Here is a 15,952-nt window from a genome sequence, read left to right as displayed (position 1 = left end):
AGAAAGTGTCTGGGGGAAAAGAGGAGGAGGTCAGAGGAATAGGAAGCCGCCTGTGTACATAATAAATCTTAAAGAGTCTGAAGCGGTGCAAGCAACTCTATAAAGCTGAACTCTGGCACAGCTGTGCCTTGAGATGCTAGCATGTGCATATGACACGGTGTCGATGTTGAGCATGTTTGAATACAGCAGTTTGGCTGTAAAATAAGTTGCTGATTAAATGAACTGTTGCAGATGCTAGCTACACTATGTGGACAAAAGTATCTGGACATCTGGTCATTGACCAACAGAGACTGTAAATTCAAGATTTAAAAAAAATGAAACGATACCAAATGTCAAGTTCTGTCATTTTTGTGTAATAATAAAACTCTTCAGATGTTGATTTTTTTTCTTGACCTGAAATAACTCTTTTATTATTTACTTGATACATACTCAAATAAATGTGAATGTATGTAGATATGTATGTATATACTGTATATATGTTTGTGAAATCCACACCGCGCATCAGGACAAGAAAGAGAAGTGTTCAAAGTGACTTTGAACTTTGACATGATACAACTGCTGACCTACTGGGATTTTTACACCCAACCATCTCTGGGTTAACAAAGAATGGTGAGAAAAAGAGCAAATATCCAGTGAGCAGCCGTTTTCTAGTCCAAAATGCCTTTATGATGGCAAAGGTCAGAAAATGACCACTCGTTACAACAGAAGAGCGTCTCTGAACACGTTGAAGCAGATGGGCTACTGCAGTATTACTAGTGCCACTCCTGTCAGCAAAGACCAGAAAACTAAGGCTACAGGTCATATGACCTCAGCAAAATCACTGTACAACAGGGAAAACACTACCTGGTTTGCTTTGTCATTACTTCTTCTGCAACATTCAAATGGTAAGATCAGAATTTGGCGTAAAAATGAAAGCCTGTCAGACCACCAACAACCAAGGTACACTGAAAGTCACTTACAGTGATTGTAAATATTATTTACCCCTTTGGATGTTTTGCCCTTTAATTGATTTTAAAAATCAGCCATGGTCAAAATAGTTTGGCTTCTCTGACAAAAAATCACCTCTTTAATGTCAACGTTCAAACAAATTTCTCCAAAGTAATGTCTATTAAATAAAATGTGTATTATAAAATAATTGTCTGCATAAATATTTTCCCCCCTCAAGTCAGTATTTAGTAGAAGCAGCTTTGGCTGCAATCACAGCACTGAGTCTGTGTGGTTGGGTCTCAATCAGGCTTGTACATCTGGACACTGGGATTTTACTCCATTCTTCTTTGAAAAACTGCTTAAGCTCTGTCAGGTTGTATGGGAATCAGGCATGAACAGCACTTTTCAAGTCCAGCAACAAATACTTTATTGGATTGAGGTCTGGGCTTTGACTCGGCCACTCAAAAATATTCACCTTGTTGTTATAAAACCATGTCTGTGTAGCTTTTGCTGTATGCTTTGGGTCATTGTCTTGCTGCAAAATAAATCTTCCCTGAAACTGTAGTTTTCTTGCAGACTTAATAAGATTATCAAGGATTTTCTTATATTTTGCTGCATTTATTTTACCTTCTACGTTTACAAGCCTTCCAAGGCTAGTTGCTGAGAATCATTGCCACAGCATGATGCTGCCACCAGCCATGTATCAAAGTGAAGATGGTGTGTTTGGGGTGGTGGTGTGTTTGGTGTCCGTCAAACAAAAAGGGTCTTGTCGGATGGCTGAAAAGCTCCATTTTGGTCTCATCAGACCAAAGAACTTTCTCCGACTTGACCATGGCGTCTCCCACATGCCTCTTGGTGAACTATAGTTGAGATTTTTTCTTAGTGGCTTTCTTATTGCCACTCCCCCATAAGCCTTTGATTGGTTAAGAGAACAAGCAACACTTAGTGTATGCAGAGTCTCTCTCCCATCTCAGCTGCTGAAGCTTGTAACTCCCTCAGAATCGTCATAGATGTCTTGGTGGCCACTCCCACAAGTCCCCTTCTTGCACGGTCACTCAGTCTGTGAGGACGGCCTGATCTAGGCAGATTTGAACATGTGCTTGGAGTGTTCTTTTGTCTTTATGGTGTAATGGTAGCCAGGAATACTAATTAACCAGTGACTGGACCTACCAATTCAATTGTCCTTGGCTAAAAAAAGGCAAATTATATTGACCTTGATTGATTGCAGTGGTTGTCGCCTTGTGATTGGCTGATTGGAAATGCATGTTGATAAGCAGTTGAAAAAATCTAGCTTATAAAGTGTGAGTGAGTGCATATGCAAAGTCAGCTTTAAAGAATGTCCAACATTGCAATGCTTTTCTTCTGCATCTATTTTCATTGGTCTCTGATTGCGTGTATGCAGCTTCAAGCAGAATTAGGCCTTGCAGGACTCCCCTAAGAGACCTACGCCAGAGTCAGATAGAAATCATTGCATGTTAACTTTTCAGAAATGTAAAGCCAAAAAATGCACATTGGCTTTCTGTACAACTACTGATTTAGATCATTCTGCCAATATTCAACATATTTCCTGCCACTTTTTGCAAGCATCAAATATTTCTCTTGTGTTGTAAGGAACTTGCACGTGGACTCCCATTGTAAACAGCAAGAAAACACCCAGAATAATTAAAAAATACGTCTCTAGATGATCCACACCCTCTCTAAATCACCCAACCCAACTGACATAAGACATATTTATATTCATCAGTGTATTCAAGTCTTTCTTGCACCTCCTACTGTCACCTGACCTTAATCTCCCCCTCCTCCATCAATATTTAAACATCCATCAGCGTCTTTAATTGAAACAGGGGAATCACACTCTCTCCGGACAACCATCCTGCCTTTAACGCCAAAAAATTGTCTACCGTCATTCTGTGTGTCATTTTTTGACTGGTCTGACTGTAAATATTTCTGGTATAAAATTAAAGCTCCAAAAGCGCTTCAAAGCCTCCCAGGGGAAAAGCAGAATTCCCATCTCAGATTCTCATGTGGAGTGTTTTTCGGCAAATATTATTACTTCTAGACCTCCACCCTCTGCTGGGCCCAAAACAACTCACCTTTCAATCTCCTTTTTTTTTTTCACATAACCTGCTTTTCCTTTTTTTCTGCAGCGTCTGCAAAGTGCAGGTAATCTCTGTTGACTTATCTCAGCGTAGCAGTGCTGCTCTTGCATCTATTTCTAATACTCTGTTTTCTTTCCTCTCTCGACTGAACACGAGGCCCCCCTCCTGTGTGCTGCCTCATCATGACCCTGACTTTTCCAGGCCCTCTAACCTGCCACTTTTGCCTCCATTGTTATGACGCTGAGGCTCTAAAAGGACTCGCGTCCCTCATTACTAACTGCTCTCTCACCTGCAGGGTTCCTGACTGTTTGAACTCAGGCCACTGCTGGTGCCTCTGACAGATTTATGGCCACAGCAGGCCAGATAGAGGGCTGTGCAATCTTTAATAGGACCTTTAACAACCGTGTCTGTAGGCTAGAAACTCTCCTCAGGGATCATCTCTTTCCATATATATGCTTTTAATGAAACCTATTTCTAGCCAACTGGCCGGTCTTGAAGGAGCCCTCGTGCAGGGTTGATTGACATTAGTCTTGTGGATTCTGATTAGGGATAAAGAAAAGATGTGGTACTTCTAGCACTGGAAGGAAAGGGAACATACTGTCAGTCATTTCCAGAGCTGGCTATTATAACTTAAAGGCAGAATATTACTTTAACATGCATACATTTTGGTCATAAACCTCCAAACCTCAACATAAAAATAGAACCATGCAGCCAACGCCGCCAATAAGGGGGTAAAAAAGGGAGAGCTTTTTGGGGCCCAGCCAAACTGGAGCATGGAGGTCAGCAAAATCATGGTCCATTGTAAAATTAAGCTGTGAGAACAATATTTTATTTTAACCTGAGTAATAACCACTCTTATAAAAGCAATAAAACACAAATTTTATCTATTTATGCTGTAATACAAATATAGCATTTTGAAAAAAGTAAAAAGCTTATGGGTTGAAAATGACAAAAATTAGCTGACAAACAAATGGTACAAAGTGGTTACAATGAGGCCAAAGAGTTAAAAGAGGCAATAGGATAATTGCTACAGAAATGGGGTAAGAAAGACAAACATTGCAAAAATTGTGACAAGCAGTTCCAAAGTGGCAAAAATTGGTTAACAATGACAAAACTGGTTGAAAAGGGCAAAACAAAATACAAGCTGCAGATCTTGGTTGAGAAATGCAAAAACTGGCAGTTAAAAATTGGTAAAAAAAAATTGGTTTAAAGAGGCAAAAACAGGATAATAGGTGCAGACATGGATTAATGTAGGCAAAAAAAGGCTAAAATGGGTAGAAAAATTGTGAAAAGCATTTATAAAGAAACAAACTTTCTTTTTCATCGGTAAAGTTAACAATGTGGATAAGCACTCTGAACCAAACCAGTTGGAAAACAATGTTAGACTTCATAGCGTAGCCATAATGGGCACAAACTCTAGGATGCCAGAAAATAAAACTGAAGGAAAAAAAAAAAAAAAAAAAACTGAAACAACTGTAATGGAAATGTATGACATAACCATGTAAAAGAGGCCAAAAAAGTAGGCAAAAAGGGGCCAAAAACAGGTAAAAATGGGCAAACAGCAGCAAACTGGGGTAAAAACTGGCAAAAAGAAGTGGCAAACATTGGCAAAAATGAGTGAAAAGCAACTTAAATTGAAGAAAATGGGATATAAGTGTCAAAAGGAAGTATATAAAATGGGCATAAAGTTGCAAAAATGGTTGTAATTTGGCTAAAAACTGGTAATAAAGGGTGAAAAACAGCAAAAATTGGTTAAAAGTGGCAGGAAAAAAACAGGAAACTTTAGGTAATAAAAGACAAGGCAGTGGCAAAAATTTGTGTGAAGTGGTAAACAACGGCTAAAAGTAGCAACAAAGGGCAAACAACAGTCAAAATGGGTTATACATGACTAAAAGCAGTAGCAAAAATAAGGGAATAAAGGGTTGAAAAGGGTTAAAAAGGTAGCAAAATGAAGAATTCCAACATCAGAACCAAGTTATAGCTTGACACACTTTTAAGGTCCAAAATGAGCTAAATGTTAGCCAGGACACTAGCACCTATTCTACACGTCCAACACACATAGTACATTGATATCTTAAATTAATCACAACTGTGGTGGGTCCATTCTCACGGTTTTCAAAGGCCAAGCCAATTCTGTGGACAGGCCTGCAAGCAGCTATGGAAATTCAGATCCTTCCTATTATTTTATTTTCATTCCATATCATGCATAGAAGCACAAAACAATAACAATAACAGTCTTTACATTGAGCTTTATGTATTTTTAGGACAATGCCCAGCTAAATCAACAGTAGTGAAAAACATACATTGCCATATTATCCTCAGGCATTTCCCAAAGCTTGTAATCTTCTTTGAGTAAGAATAGCTCTCTGTGTTTTTAAAATAAAGGGTACTGGAACAGATTTGTACATTTGTTCGACTCGACGTGCAGTATGCTTGGGTATTACACCAGAAGCAATAAGTTGCACTGCAGGTGGAATCCAAATAAACTAGTGAAACAATTGTCAGACTTATTGGTAGGCCACGTAATATAAAATATATTTTCAGATAACAATCTATAGGTTTCACATGACATTACTCACTTACGGAGCCTACCACCAGCGACAATGCATACTTACTGATTTGCTTCTCTCTAGCTAGTTACTGGACTCTGCTGTACCTAAGTGTTTGAACCAGTTTAATGAGGAGATTCCACTAGACTTTTTTGTTTGGCTGACAGTTCTCAAGAATTTCCACTATTTAGAGCAACTACTGAACATTTGCTTTAGAAAGCCATGAGACCAATAACCAGCATTTAACAGCAATGAAACATATAAAGTCAGAAACACTGTGACACAGCTTCATGTCTGTGCTAAAGCGGGACTGGGGACACACTTCTTTCCAGACCTGACCAAAAACCAAGACACTAGAGCCAAGTCAACGGTAAACCCGGGTTACTGTCACCCTGTCATTACAGCCTGTTTGACACATGGCCAGACCTCGGAAATGACTCAGAAAGACATTCTTTTATTTGTCTTTGTGTAAGTTATTTAAACAAACATATGCTTTCGTTGCACAAATTCAGTCTATTGCAAAGTATATGCCTACAGTTAAACAATAAGTAGAAAGCATTTAGCTTCACATTAGCATTGTTAGCTCTAAGTTAGCTCATTAGCTGCTACAATAGCTCAGCAGCTAACAACAGCCAAATACCATCCTCCACTGAAAACACTAATGAATCGTCCCAATAAATAGCAAACCAGTGCTCCATTGACTAGACAGCACCTTAAAACTCTGCATTTTCATCAGATACGTGTTCAGTCCACCTCTGCTCCATCCCGGCGCACAGGTTTCAGTTTTAGTGAATGAGAGTGCTTCCACCAGCTCCTCTGCTGTACATCTCTGCTCTGTCACAGCTCCGGCAGTTCAGAGACCTCTGCAGTAGATATGCATGACTTCTACTTTTGTCTGATTTAGCACGGAGCAGCTCGAGCAAGGCAAGAAGTTTCACCAAAATTAAAATATCTGGTTAAAATTTAGAATAAAATACTCCTTGATGGTGGCGGACGAATGCCAGTTCGTATTTCACTACTACATCCACAAAACGTCATAACAAGGTGTAGCCGAACCTGGAGTCAAGATGTCAGAGGGACAAGGAGCAGTTTATTTATAACTTACCTATAGAAGAAGCACAAAAATCAGCAAGACGGGATAAAAAAAGGAGACAAATCCAAGCAAGTCCACCCTTCTCCAACTCCTGCAGTTTGGAAAAATAGGTTCACATGTGTTTGTTGTTAGCAGTATCTTTCTTGCACCACCAGATAAGACTCTATAATTACTGTGTGATCTCGGTCTCATAGTCTGGTGGTGATGCTCCGTGCTGCACTACAAATGCAGTTGGTGGGTTTTGACAGATGGTGGGGCACGCCATTTAACAGCAGCACAGACTTGATGGACCGAAGATGGACCCAATGGAAGTCCCAGGTTAGTCCTCATAAAGTATGATTTTAAATATAACCTCTGCAAAAACATTAAAACCCTTTTTTCTTTTTTTCAGTAGTCCCAAAGAAAGACAAAAGCATCCACTGCTGCTGATTTGCCAGGACGCCCTGAGCATGAACAGTGAGATGGTGCTCTGGCCATTGGCTCTAATGATTCATGCCTTTCTGCTTGACATTATTCTGTATTGGTATAGTAATAGTTTAGTTTTCAGACAGACATTTTTGATGTTAATATTATTTTTGGCAAAACATCCACAAGTGAATCTGGCCAAAGACCGGTAAATAACAGCTAACAGAAACTCTGGTTTTATGTCGCCACACCAGGGATAACCAAGCCTGGAGGCTTTTGTTTTCAGCTGTCCATCTGTCTTGTGAGTGTGATTTCTCCAGCATGCTTTGATGGATGATGTTCAAACTTTCACATATTTTCAAGCTGACTCAAGGATAAAATGATTAAAAGCTATACGTCAAAGGTCAAGGTATCTCAAGGAGACTTTCGTGGATTTTCTTTAGATTTTGCACAAATATTTACTCTGCCTCACAGATGAACTCTCAGATCTTGGAAAAGTGAAAGGTCAGGGTGAAAAGTGAAAGGCCAGAGTTATTCTCAAAAATATATATACTTTGCAGGCAATGTAACAACTAACAGAAGTTGGTGAGGTGAAAGTTAAACATTATCGCTGCTGCTAACAAGTAAATAACTCAGCTGAAATCCATCTTGTGGCAATCCACTAAGGTTGCAACTTTTGTATGTAGTATTCTTTCTGGAAATAAGTAGATTTTAACAGGCTAATGCCCTTAACATGCCAACTTTGTTGATGAAACTATAAGTGTGAGTGTAACTGTGCCTTCACTGACAAGCATTAAGAAATGACCGTAGTTCCTGCTTGGATAATGGTCTGCTTTGTATTGATCGTATAATGGAATCAGTATCAATGCAGTCTTTCATAACCAGTTAAAACCTCCTCAGAGATTTAAAGGTTTAAAGATACCAAACATTATGGCAGAAAGGTCAATGAAAGCAAAACTTTACATAGATTTGTTCTAGTAAGGAGCTTGGGAATTTACTGCCCAGCCTCTGTGACCCTTAGCTGGAGACTGGCTCCATTCTCGTCCTCAGCTGGACACTCAACACAAACTTACAACGCCAAGCGCTAACCTCTGATCCCGACCAACTCTCTGACCTCTCCCCTTTGATCTCTGTCCAATGCATCATGGAAAAGCCCTCGGATATGTCTCTAATCTGATCAGTGAAGACATGAGGCATCTGCAGGGTCCCTAATTGATTTATTCAGCCGCTTCCCAGGGATGAGTCCAAGGCTGCGGGATTATGTTTCACCTGTTGTGATGTTTATGGATGCTACGCCGCATGTGTGAATTCAGAGAATGTTGAATTATTTTTCTTTTTTGATGTTAAATATGAGTATGTGAGACTGCAATGTGTCCTTTGAAACAATGTTGCCTTCTTCACAAAGACTGTGACCTTCACACAGTCCAGAAATCCTGAACTCTTGCAGAGATATATCATCACGGCCCGGTGTAAACTTATTTGAAATAAAATTGTGAAAGGTAGAGTATTGGAACCATCTAAGACGTCACAGTCAGCGACCTGCAGGCTTTAGGCCAAAATATTTTCCCTCTGCAGCATGTGGTCGCTCTGAGTGAAAGGAATGACTGTGAAATCAAATCGCTGACGTCGCTGCCAAAACACAGTTAATAATTCGACATGAAGAAAAAAAACACTCTCTGGTGCACCGACAGCTGAGAATTTTTAAATATCTGGCCAGAAAAAGCACGACTGTCCTCTGCTTTGTCCATGTGACTGAGCGGACATGAAAAAAAGTTTTTATTTACAAGCTATGAAAGCACATGGGTTGAATCCCTTCACAAAAATACACATAAACATACACCCATGCATACATGTACGCAGATACACGCACACATCGTGGCACGTGTGTTATTTTTAAATCTCTATTTTCACTGACCAGTCAGGCCACAACAACTGAGCTCATATATCTGTGGTGGTGGTCTGACACTCACACGTCCTGGGGGCCCACTGTGTCCAAGGTGGGTCAGCAGTGCTTGTATAAACACTATAGTTGGACACAGACACATGTTAGAGCGGGGTGGTGATGGGGCGGGGGGGTACAAGCAGCTACCAGAAACAAGCAAGACCATCTGCCACTGCTAATCACTTAGTTTGGAATAGAACAAACTAGTTAATCTATTAATCTGTGGGTTTAACATTGATGTGTGGCATTAAATGGCTTGGATGAATAGAAATAAACCTCACTGAAGGGCGGTAAGATGATGCTACTGTCATGTGCCTCATGCATGCAGGAGTTAAAAGCAGATAATTGAAAATAGCAGATGTGAGGACAAATTAACAAACAGTGAAGAGCACAAAAAGAACATAAAAACACATGAATAAGCTAAGTTTTATTAGTAATATGCGGGATAAATCACTGTAAGCAACATGAATTATTTGATTTGAGAAAACCTGCTACCATGAGTAACCTTTGGCACTACTTTTTAGCCTTGCAGCAATGAACAGAGGTCACAGTCGGGTTCAAACCTTGAGTTTGGGGTCATTGTAGGACCAGACTTGGGTGAGAACCTTAGGAAGTGGTTTATGTATTCAAGAAAGAATGTGTGATTTAGAAAATCTTGGGCAACTGACTGGAATGCTTTCCATGTTTTTTGTCCTGCTTTGATCGATCTGCTCTTCATGATGGCTTTGTTTTGAAACTGGCCTCTGTCCAAAAATTGATATAGGGTGAGTTCAGGCAGTTGAGATCAGCTGATGGCCAGCTGATTTGCCTCTTAGCACGCTATTGGCTAATTGCACTCAGGCTGCCTTATTTAAACTGCACTGGCCTTTGCTTCTCCCTCCTCAAGCTGTTTTTTTTGCAACCCTCCTCCACCCCAGCTCCTTCTTTACTCTGCTTCCAACTTAATCAATGTCTTGCTGTTGTCACTGATGCCTGCTCTGCTCTAGGTTGTTGCTGCTTCAGGCTCTCCATGTATGCACTGAAAGAGTAGCGTGTGCTGTTCCTGTTTGATGCTTTCCACCTAGGCTTGTTGAAGACTAGGGGGATCCCAGAACAGCCAAACCGTCAAATATGGATAACAGCAATAAGTGCTAATTAGTAACTCCCAATGAGAGAAAGTATTTATGACTGCAAATCATGTGCGTTCCTTAAAGCGATCCTGACTGAAATAACCTTGATTCATATCACATTGACACTAGTAGTCAGACCCTTTACAAAAACATTTAAAATTTAGCTCAGGTTCCTCCCATTTCTCTTGATCACTGCTTAGATGTTTCCACACTTTGATTGGAGTTCACCTGTGGCAAATGAAATTGATGATTTGGAAAGGCACACACCTCTCCATAGAAGGCCTCACAGCTGACATTGCATATCAGAGCAAAACTGCCTCCATAATTCTCTAATGGGAGAAGTTTGCCACAACCAGGATTTTTCCAAGAGCTGGTTTCCTGGCCAAACTGAGCAACTAGGGGAGAAGGGCCAGGCAACCAGCTCCACTGCCCACTTAGCTTCCACATGGAGTGTTTTGCAAAATCCAAGTGAGCTTTTTGTGTGTTTTGCACAGAGGAGAGGCTTCTGTCTAGCCTGCCATAAAGGCCAGATCAGTAAAGGGCTGCAGTGTTGGTTGTCCTTTTGGATCATTGTCCTATCTCCACACAGGACCTCTGGAGCTCAGTCCGAGTGACCATCAGGTTCTTAGTCACCTCTCTTATTAAGGCCCTTCTCCTCAGATTGCTCAGTTTGGTTGGACAGCCAGCTCTTGGAATAATCCTGGTTGTGCCTAACTTCTTCCATTTTAGAATTATAGAGACCACTGTGCTGTGTGAACTTTAATAACAGATTTTTTTGTAGCCTTCTCACTTTCTGAATGCACTGTATGTTTGACTGAGTGGTACTTTCAGGAATCATCTGTTTATGTTCAGAGCTGAAGGCTGTGTGAACTCTGTGGTATTACAATGATGTATGGACTTGGAGAGTGTTGCAGCATGCGGTCATATGGGGCTGAGGTGGCTGTCAGTCATTGCATGTTCAGTTGTTAATATCCACTTTAAAAATCATATACAATGTTTAGTTTAAATTGTATTTGCCTTATGTGTTTGCATGCATTAAAAGACAAAATGACGCCTGAATGGAGAGGGGACGAGCATAAACATCCCTACATATTAAAGTTTATTGCAGCCTTATGCAAGAAGCAAAGAACATTCAGCAGCACTTTCACTGAAAGAGTATTAAAGACCCTGTAAAGTGAAAATAGATCAGTATTTAGGTTTGTTGTATGATGGGTCACTGTGTTATGAACCCCCAGGTCAAATTTCAGTCAAATAAAACATCTCCAACTTCATGAAATTAAGCTTCAGAATCATGAAAACTGAGGCAGTAAAATCTGCTCCAAGATGGTGTGGGCATGTTGAATGAGCTGAAGCCCCGCCCACTCAGGAGAAATATGATCATCTCAGATTTAAAAAATGTTACAATCTGAATTGAGGAAAGCTCTCATGCTGTTAGCCTGCCTCTTGACCCTACATTGACCTTAGGAGAAGAGACAAAGTCTGTTTTCTGGCTCAAATCTCAGTTATGATGCTTTAAATGATCCATAGACCACTATGGCTGATAGATTTGGTAAATTTACTTCACAATGAACAAAAAAACAGCATTTAAATGACTGCTAACTATCAATAAAAGTAGTGACATCAGCTAACAACAGACTGTACTGAGATGAACTGCTCTGTGATTTTATGTTATAGTGTAAGAGAGGCGGGGCCATTTCCCACTTTGGGCTCATGACATCATCAGCCTACATATTTGCCCCGCCCCCATAAAACCCAGCCAGGAAAGAGGTGAAAAACTTTCAAACAGTCGAAATCCTAAATTCACTCACATGTGGATCTCAGTGTTTTGACATCCTTACAGCAACCATATTCCAACATATCTAGAGTGTTAAGACAAAAACTTTGGATTTCACTTTACAGGGTCTTTAATTGATTTCAGCTTGTAATTTTGTTCTAATATTGGCCATATTACTATAAAAGCAATGGTTTTCTGGCTCACTAAGCTGTATACAGCAAAATGGGATGCTTTCCCACAACTTGCTGGAAAAGAGATAGATGACGGTTTTATGGTTAGCTAATAAAGTTAAAGGTGGAGACTGATGCTGAAAGGCCTGCTGCCCCGAGGAGAGGAGTGCACAGTAGACGGAGCAGGGCTGAGCGATCACTGGTGCTCTGTGGCAGTTTGAGTGAAGCAGCAGGTAGCTGGGGAGCTGTCCAAAGACATAACAGTGCTCAGGGGAAGCCAAGCAAAAAGAGACGAGGGAAAGGGAGGAAGAAAAAAAAAAAAAAAAAAGACTAAACCAGCCCTGCAGGCCAAACATCAAGCCATCTCTTTCCAGGCAAAATAGGCTCTGTTTCATGTCACAGCTGCATGGATTTCTAATAGCATGCATAGTTTTGGATTATTATTCCTCTGTGCAAATACAGTTTGACCGCCCTGACAATAACACTCTAAAACCTGAAGATTCCTTCTGCTCTGTCAATGCACTTCTGCGTTATTTCTTTTACATTGATGGGAGATTAGCTGTACCACTCCCTTCTGGCAGCAGGTCCCCAGCTGTGCTGTCAGTCCGGCCTCTAATTGAGCCCTCCTCCCAGCTAACACACACAAAAACACACACTTATAGGGCCTGTGAGGGATCAATACTGTTGTCATCAACTCAGCACCCCCAGCTGAACAGTAAGGATCATAATGATGGCTTTGTTTTTGTAACGCCGCATGTCATTGTTGCTGTATAGTGTTTATCCCCCACCACAGATGGTTTTAGGTGTGAACCTCGGAAAAGAGCTGTTGGTGAGTAAGAGAGAAACAGAGAGTCAATTCAGGGATCCCTTACTGATGCCCTTAACTGAAACCATATTTCTCTGCAACTTGCCGGTGACATGTGTTTCTCAGAGGAAATACAGTATGAGGTGGGTCCTGGTTGGAATGCTTTTTGGATTCAGTCCCCTGCAGGATGAGAAGGGGGAGTAAAACATGCATCAGCGTTTGGGAAACAGAGCACTTACTTGTGACGGGTCATGGGCTTGTTTGGTGAATGGTGCGGGTTGAGTCCAGCCTTGTACAGGTTGTATCTGTTTCCATATAAAGGGTTGATAGGGCCTCCATAGAAAGTTCCTTTACAGTCCACAACAGACAGCAACACTCCTAAGAGAAAGATCTGTGCAAAGAGCTGCAACAACTTGGTCCGCATTTTGTCTTTTTCTTTGATTCTTTGAAAAAGTTGAATAATTCCAAAGCTTTGGAACTTCTTTGGAGGAGAGACAGTCAGGTTTCAAAGTCTTGACTTAAAGCTCCCCAGCTCACGTGCAGTGTCGTCTTCCTCAGCGGGCCCTGAAGGAGGCATGGAACCCAAACAGCTGTAGCATCAGCAGCATCTCACGCTGCACGCCTTCAGCTCGCCTCACTCGCCACAGTCTGAGCACACAGGACAAGAGCAGAGGGAGAAGTAGAGAGGCTGAAGAGGGAGGGGAGAGGAAGAAGAGTGGGGAGAAGGAAAACAACACAAAGGTGTGCAGGAGGAGGGGAGAGGAGAAAGAAGGAGGGAAGGAGTGTCTCTAAGAAAGTTTCAGCGCCATACACGCTCATGCACACACATGCAGGAGTCTGAGGAAGACTCGACCCTCTGAGTCCTCTGCACTCTGCATGAGTGAGGGTTTGTGTGAGCACAGTGCTGCTCTGCTGCCTCTGAAGGGGCAGGCAGACAGACGGCCTGGATTTGCATATCCCACCCCAACTCTGCACCAGAGGGGGGAGTGACGGCTGTTATGGTTTGGTCACTCTTCCCTTGTTATTCCCCTTCTTTTACAATCACAAAAACACAAACACACACTTTTACATCAGATTTAAAGAACTTTACAGTATTCTAACATCTTACTACTCAATACGTGGAATAAAACTTTAATGAATTACTTTTACTTGAGTAAATTCACAGACCAGCAGTTCCATGTATACTTATGTCAGTCAGTGTAGCTGTAGGCTATTCCTACTTGAGTGCAATATTCATGTAGTCTTCCCACCTTTGCAGTATTGTTTGAGTTATACTGTTTAAGTCCTGCTATTGTGACAACTCTACAGACAAGCAGAAAAAAAGCTTAGTTACAATAATTAACAACATTCATCAGAAATATAAATCTCATTAAGCAGGCCTGCCCAAAGAATCTGCAGGGTCCCTGAAAGAGTCGGTAAAAGGGCCCGCCCCAGTCGTCATTTATTGATTATATCAATATCAGTGTTGAATCAGGAGCGATGGTGCTTATAGCCTTTCTAACATATACCTCATTCTAGAGCAGAAAGTTTGTACAGCTTTTATCGAGTTCAGATGTTGAAGATATTCATCCTATTGCTGAAAATATGTTTAACCTCTTTTCACCACTTTTTATCCCCTTTTCACCACTTTGTCGGCCAATTTAAAGCAATTTTTTTTACACTTTTCCCATTTTTTGCCTATTTTAACCCATTTATGCCACTGTAAACCCATTTCTGGCCACATTTAACCATTCTTTGCCTCATTTAATGAATTTCTTTACATTTTTTTCCACCATATCTTGTCCATTTTGCCCTTGCCCCTTTTTTACTCCCTATGTAACAATTTTAACCAATTTTTGCCCATTTCCGCTACTTTTTCTCTACACCCATTCGCCACTTGTCCAGCCAAATGTGATTCTTTTTGGGAAATCCTTGCCCATTTTCTCCTCTCTTAACCTATTTTAGTAAATTTTGCCCTTTTTGCCTCCTTAAACCTGTTTTTTTGCTACCATCAAACCATTTCTGACGCATTTAACCATTTTTGCTTCTTTTGACCTTTTTTTCCAATTTTCAACCCCTTTTTACCACTTTCCTGCCCATATCTGCCACTTATAACCTCTTTTTTGCCCTTTCACTAGTTTCCTGCCCATATCTAACACTTTAAATCCATTTGACCACTTTTTGGCCTCTGTGCCTTTTTGGCAATTTTAACAACTTTTGCCTGTTTTCACCACTTCCACCACTTTCTAGCCCATTTTAAAACTTTCTGGACAGTTTTTCCTCTCTCAGCCCATTTTCTTCTACTGTTAACCAATTACTGCATTTTTTAACTCCATTAATCAAATCTTCCGACTTTTAACGCCCTTTTCACCATTTTTTTCTGCCTGGCTCTACCGCTTTAAATTTCTAAAACCTTTTCACAACCTGCCTATATCTACCAGTTTTAACCCCCTTCACTACCCGCTGCTACCACTGCCAGTGTTTGTCTCTTTATGGACTTTGTGCCCTTTAAACCTCTTGAAACAATTTAACAGTTTTTTCAAGTTTCGTTTGCCTTCTTTAACCCATGTTTTGCCACCTTTTTGACCCATTTTCAGCAATTTCTCTGGCCATTTATGCCATATTAAACTCATTTTTGCCACTTTTCGTATATATTTTTAATCATTTGTCCCTCAAATTAATCTCAGTTACCTCTACTTGATTTTCTGGTATCCTGATTTGTGTGCAAATTTTGGTTTAGCTTTGAAGTCTATCATTACATCATAAATAGTTTAGTTCAATGTGCCCATCCACATAGTTAGCATTACCAAAAAGAAAAAAATGTTATTCTGTTTTTAGAAAAGAGGTTTACATTTGGAAAAAGGTTACATGGTAGCACAGCCTAATTCACTGTTTGTTCCTTTGATAAGAATGGTTTTTATTCAGGCGAATATAATATGGTTATTGCAGCTTAACTTACAATGGACCGGGATTTTGCTGACCTCCATGGGTCCCCCCATTTCTCTGGGCCCCAGAAAGCTCTCCCGTGTACCCCCCATTATGGGCGGCCTTGCTTTTAAGTGTAATTTAGATTAGTGATCATTTTTCCCTGTAACTTAGC

General features: G+C 40.6%; 1 protein-coding gene across 1 annotated transcript in view; it reads right to left on the bottom strand.

Moving 5' to 3' along the window:
* Window positions 1–13,733, bottom strand: part of LOC121517139 (EMILIN-3) — a 30,899-nt gene extending 17,166 nt beyond the window's left edge. The window contains exon 1 of the mRNA XM_041798680.1: window positions 13,113–13,733. Within this exon, the coding sequence (XP_041654614.1) occupies window positions 13,113–13,297 (185 nt within the window). The 5' untranslated portion in view covers window positions 13,298–13,733. The remainder of the gene's footprint in view (window positions 1–13,112) is intronic.
* Window positions 13,734–15,952: the final 2,219 nt, after the last annotated feature.

This window comes from Cheilinus undulatus, linkage group 11 (genome assembly GCF_018320785.1).
Source record: "Cheilinus undulatus linkage group 11, ASM1832078v1, whole genome shotgun sequence".
In the NCBI taxonomy this organism is placed as follows: Eukaryota; Metazoa; Chordata; class Actinopteri; order Labriformes; family Labridae; genus Cheilinus; species Cheilinus undulatus.
The sequence above is the reverse complement of the archived record's forward strand: the minus strand, read 5'-3'. Positions and strand labels throughout refer to the sequence as shown.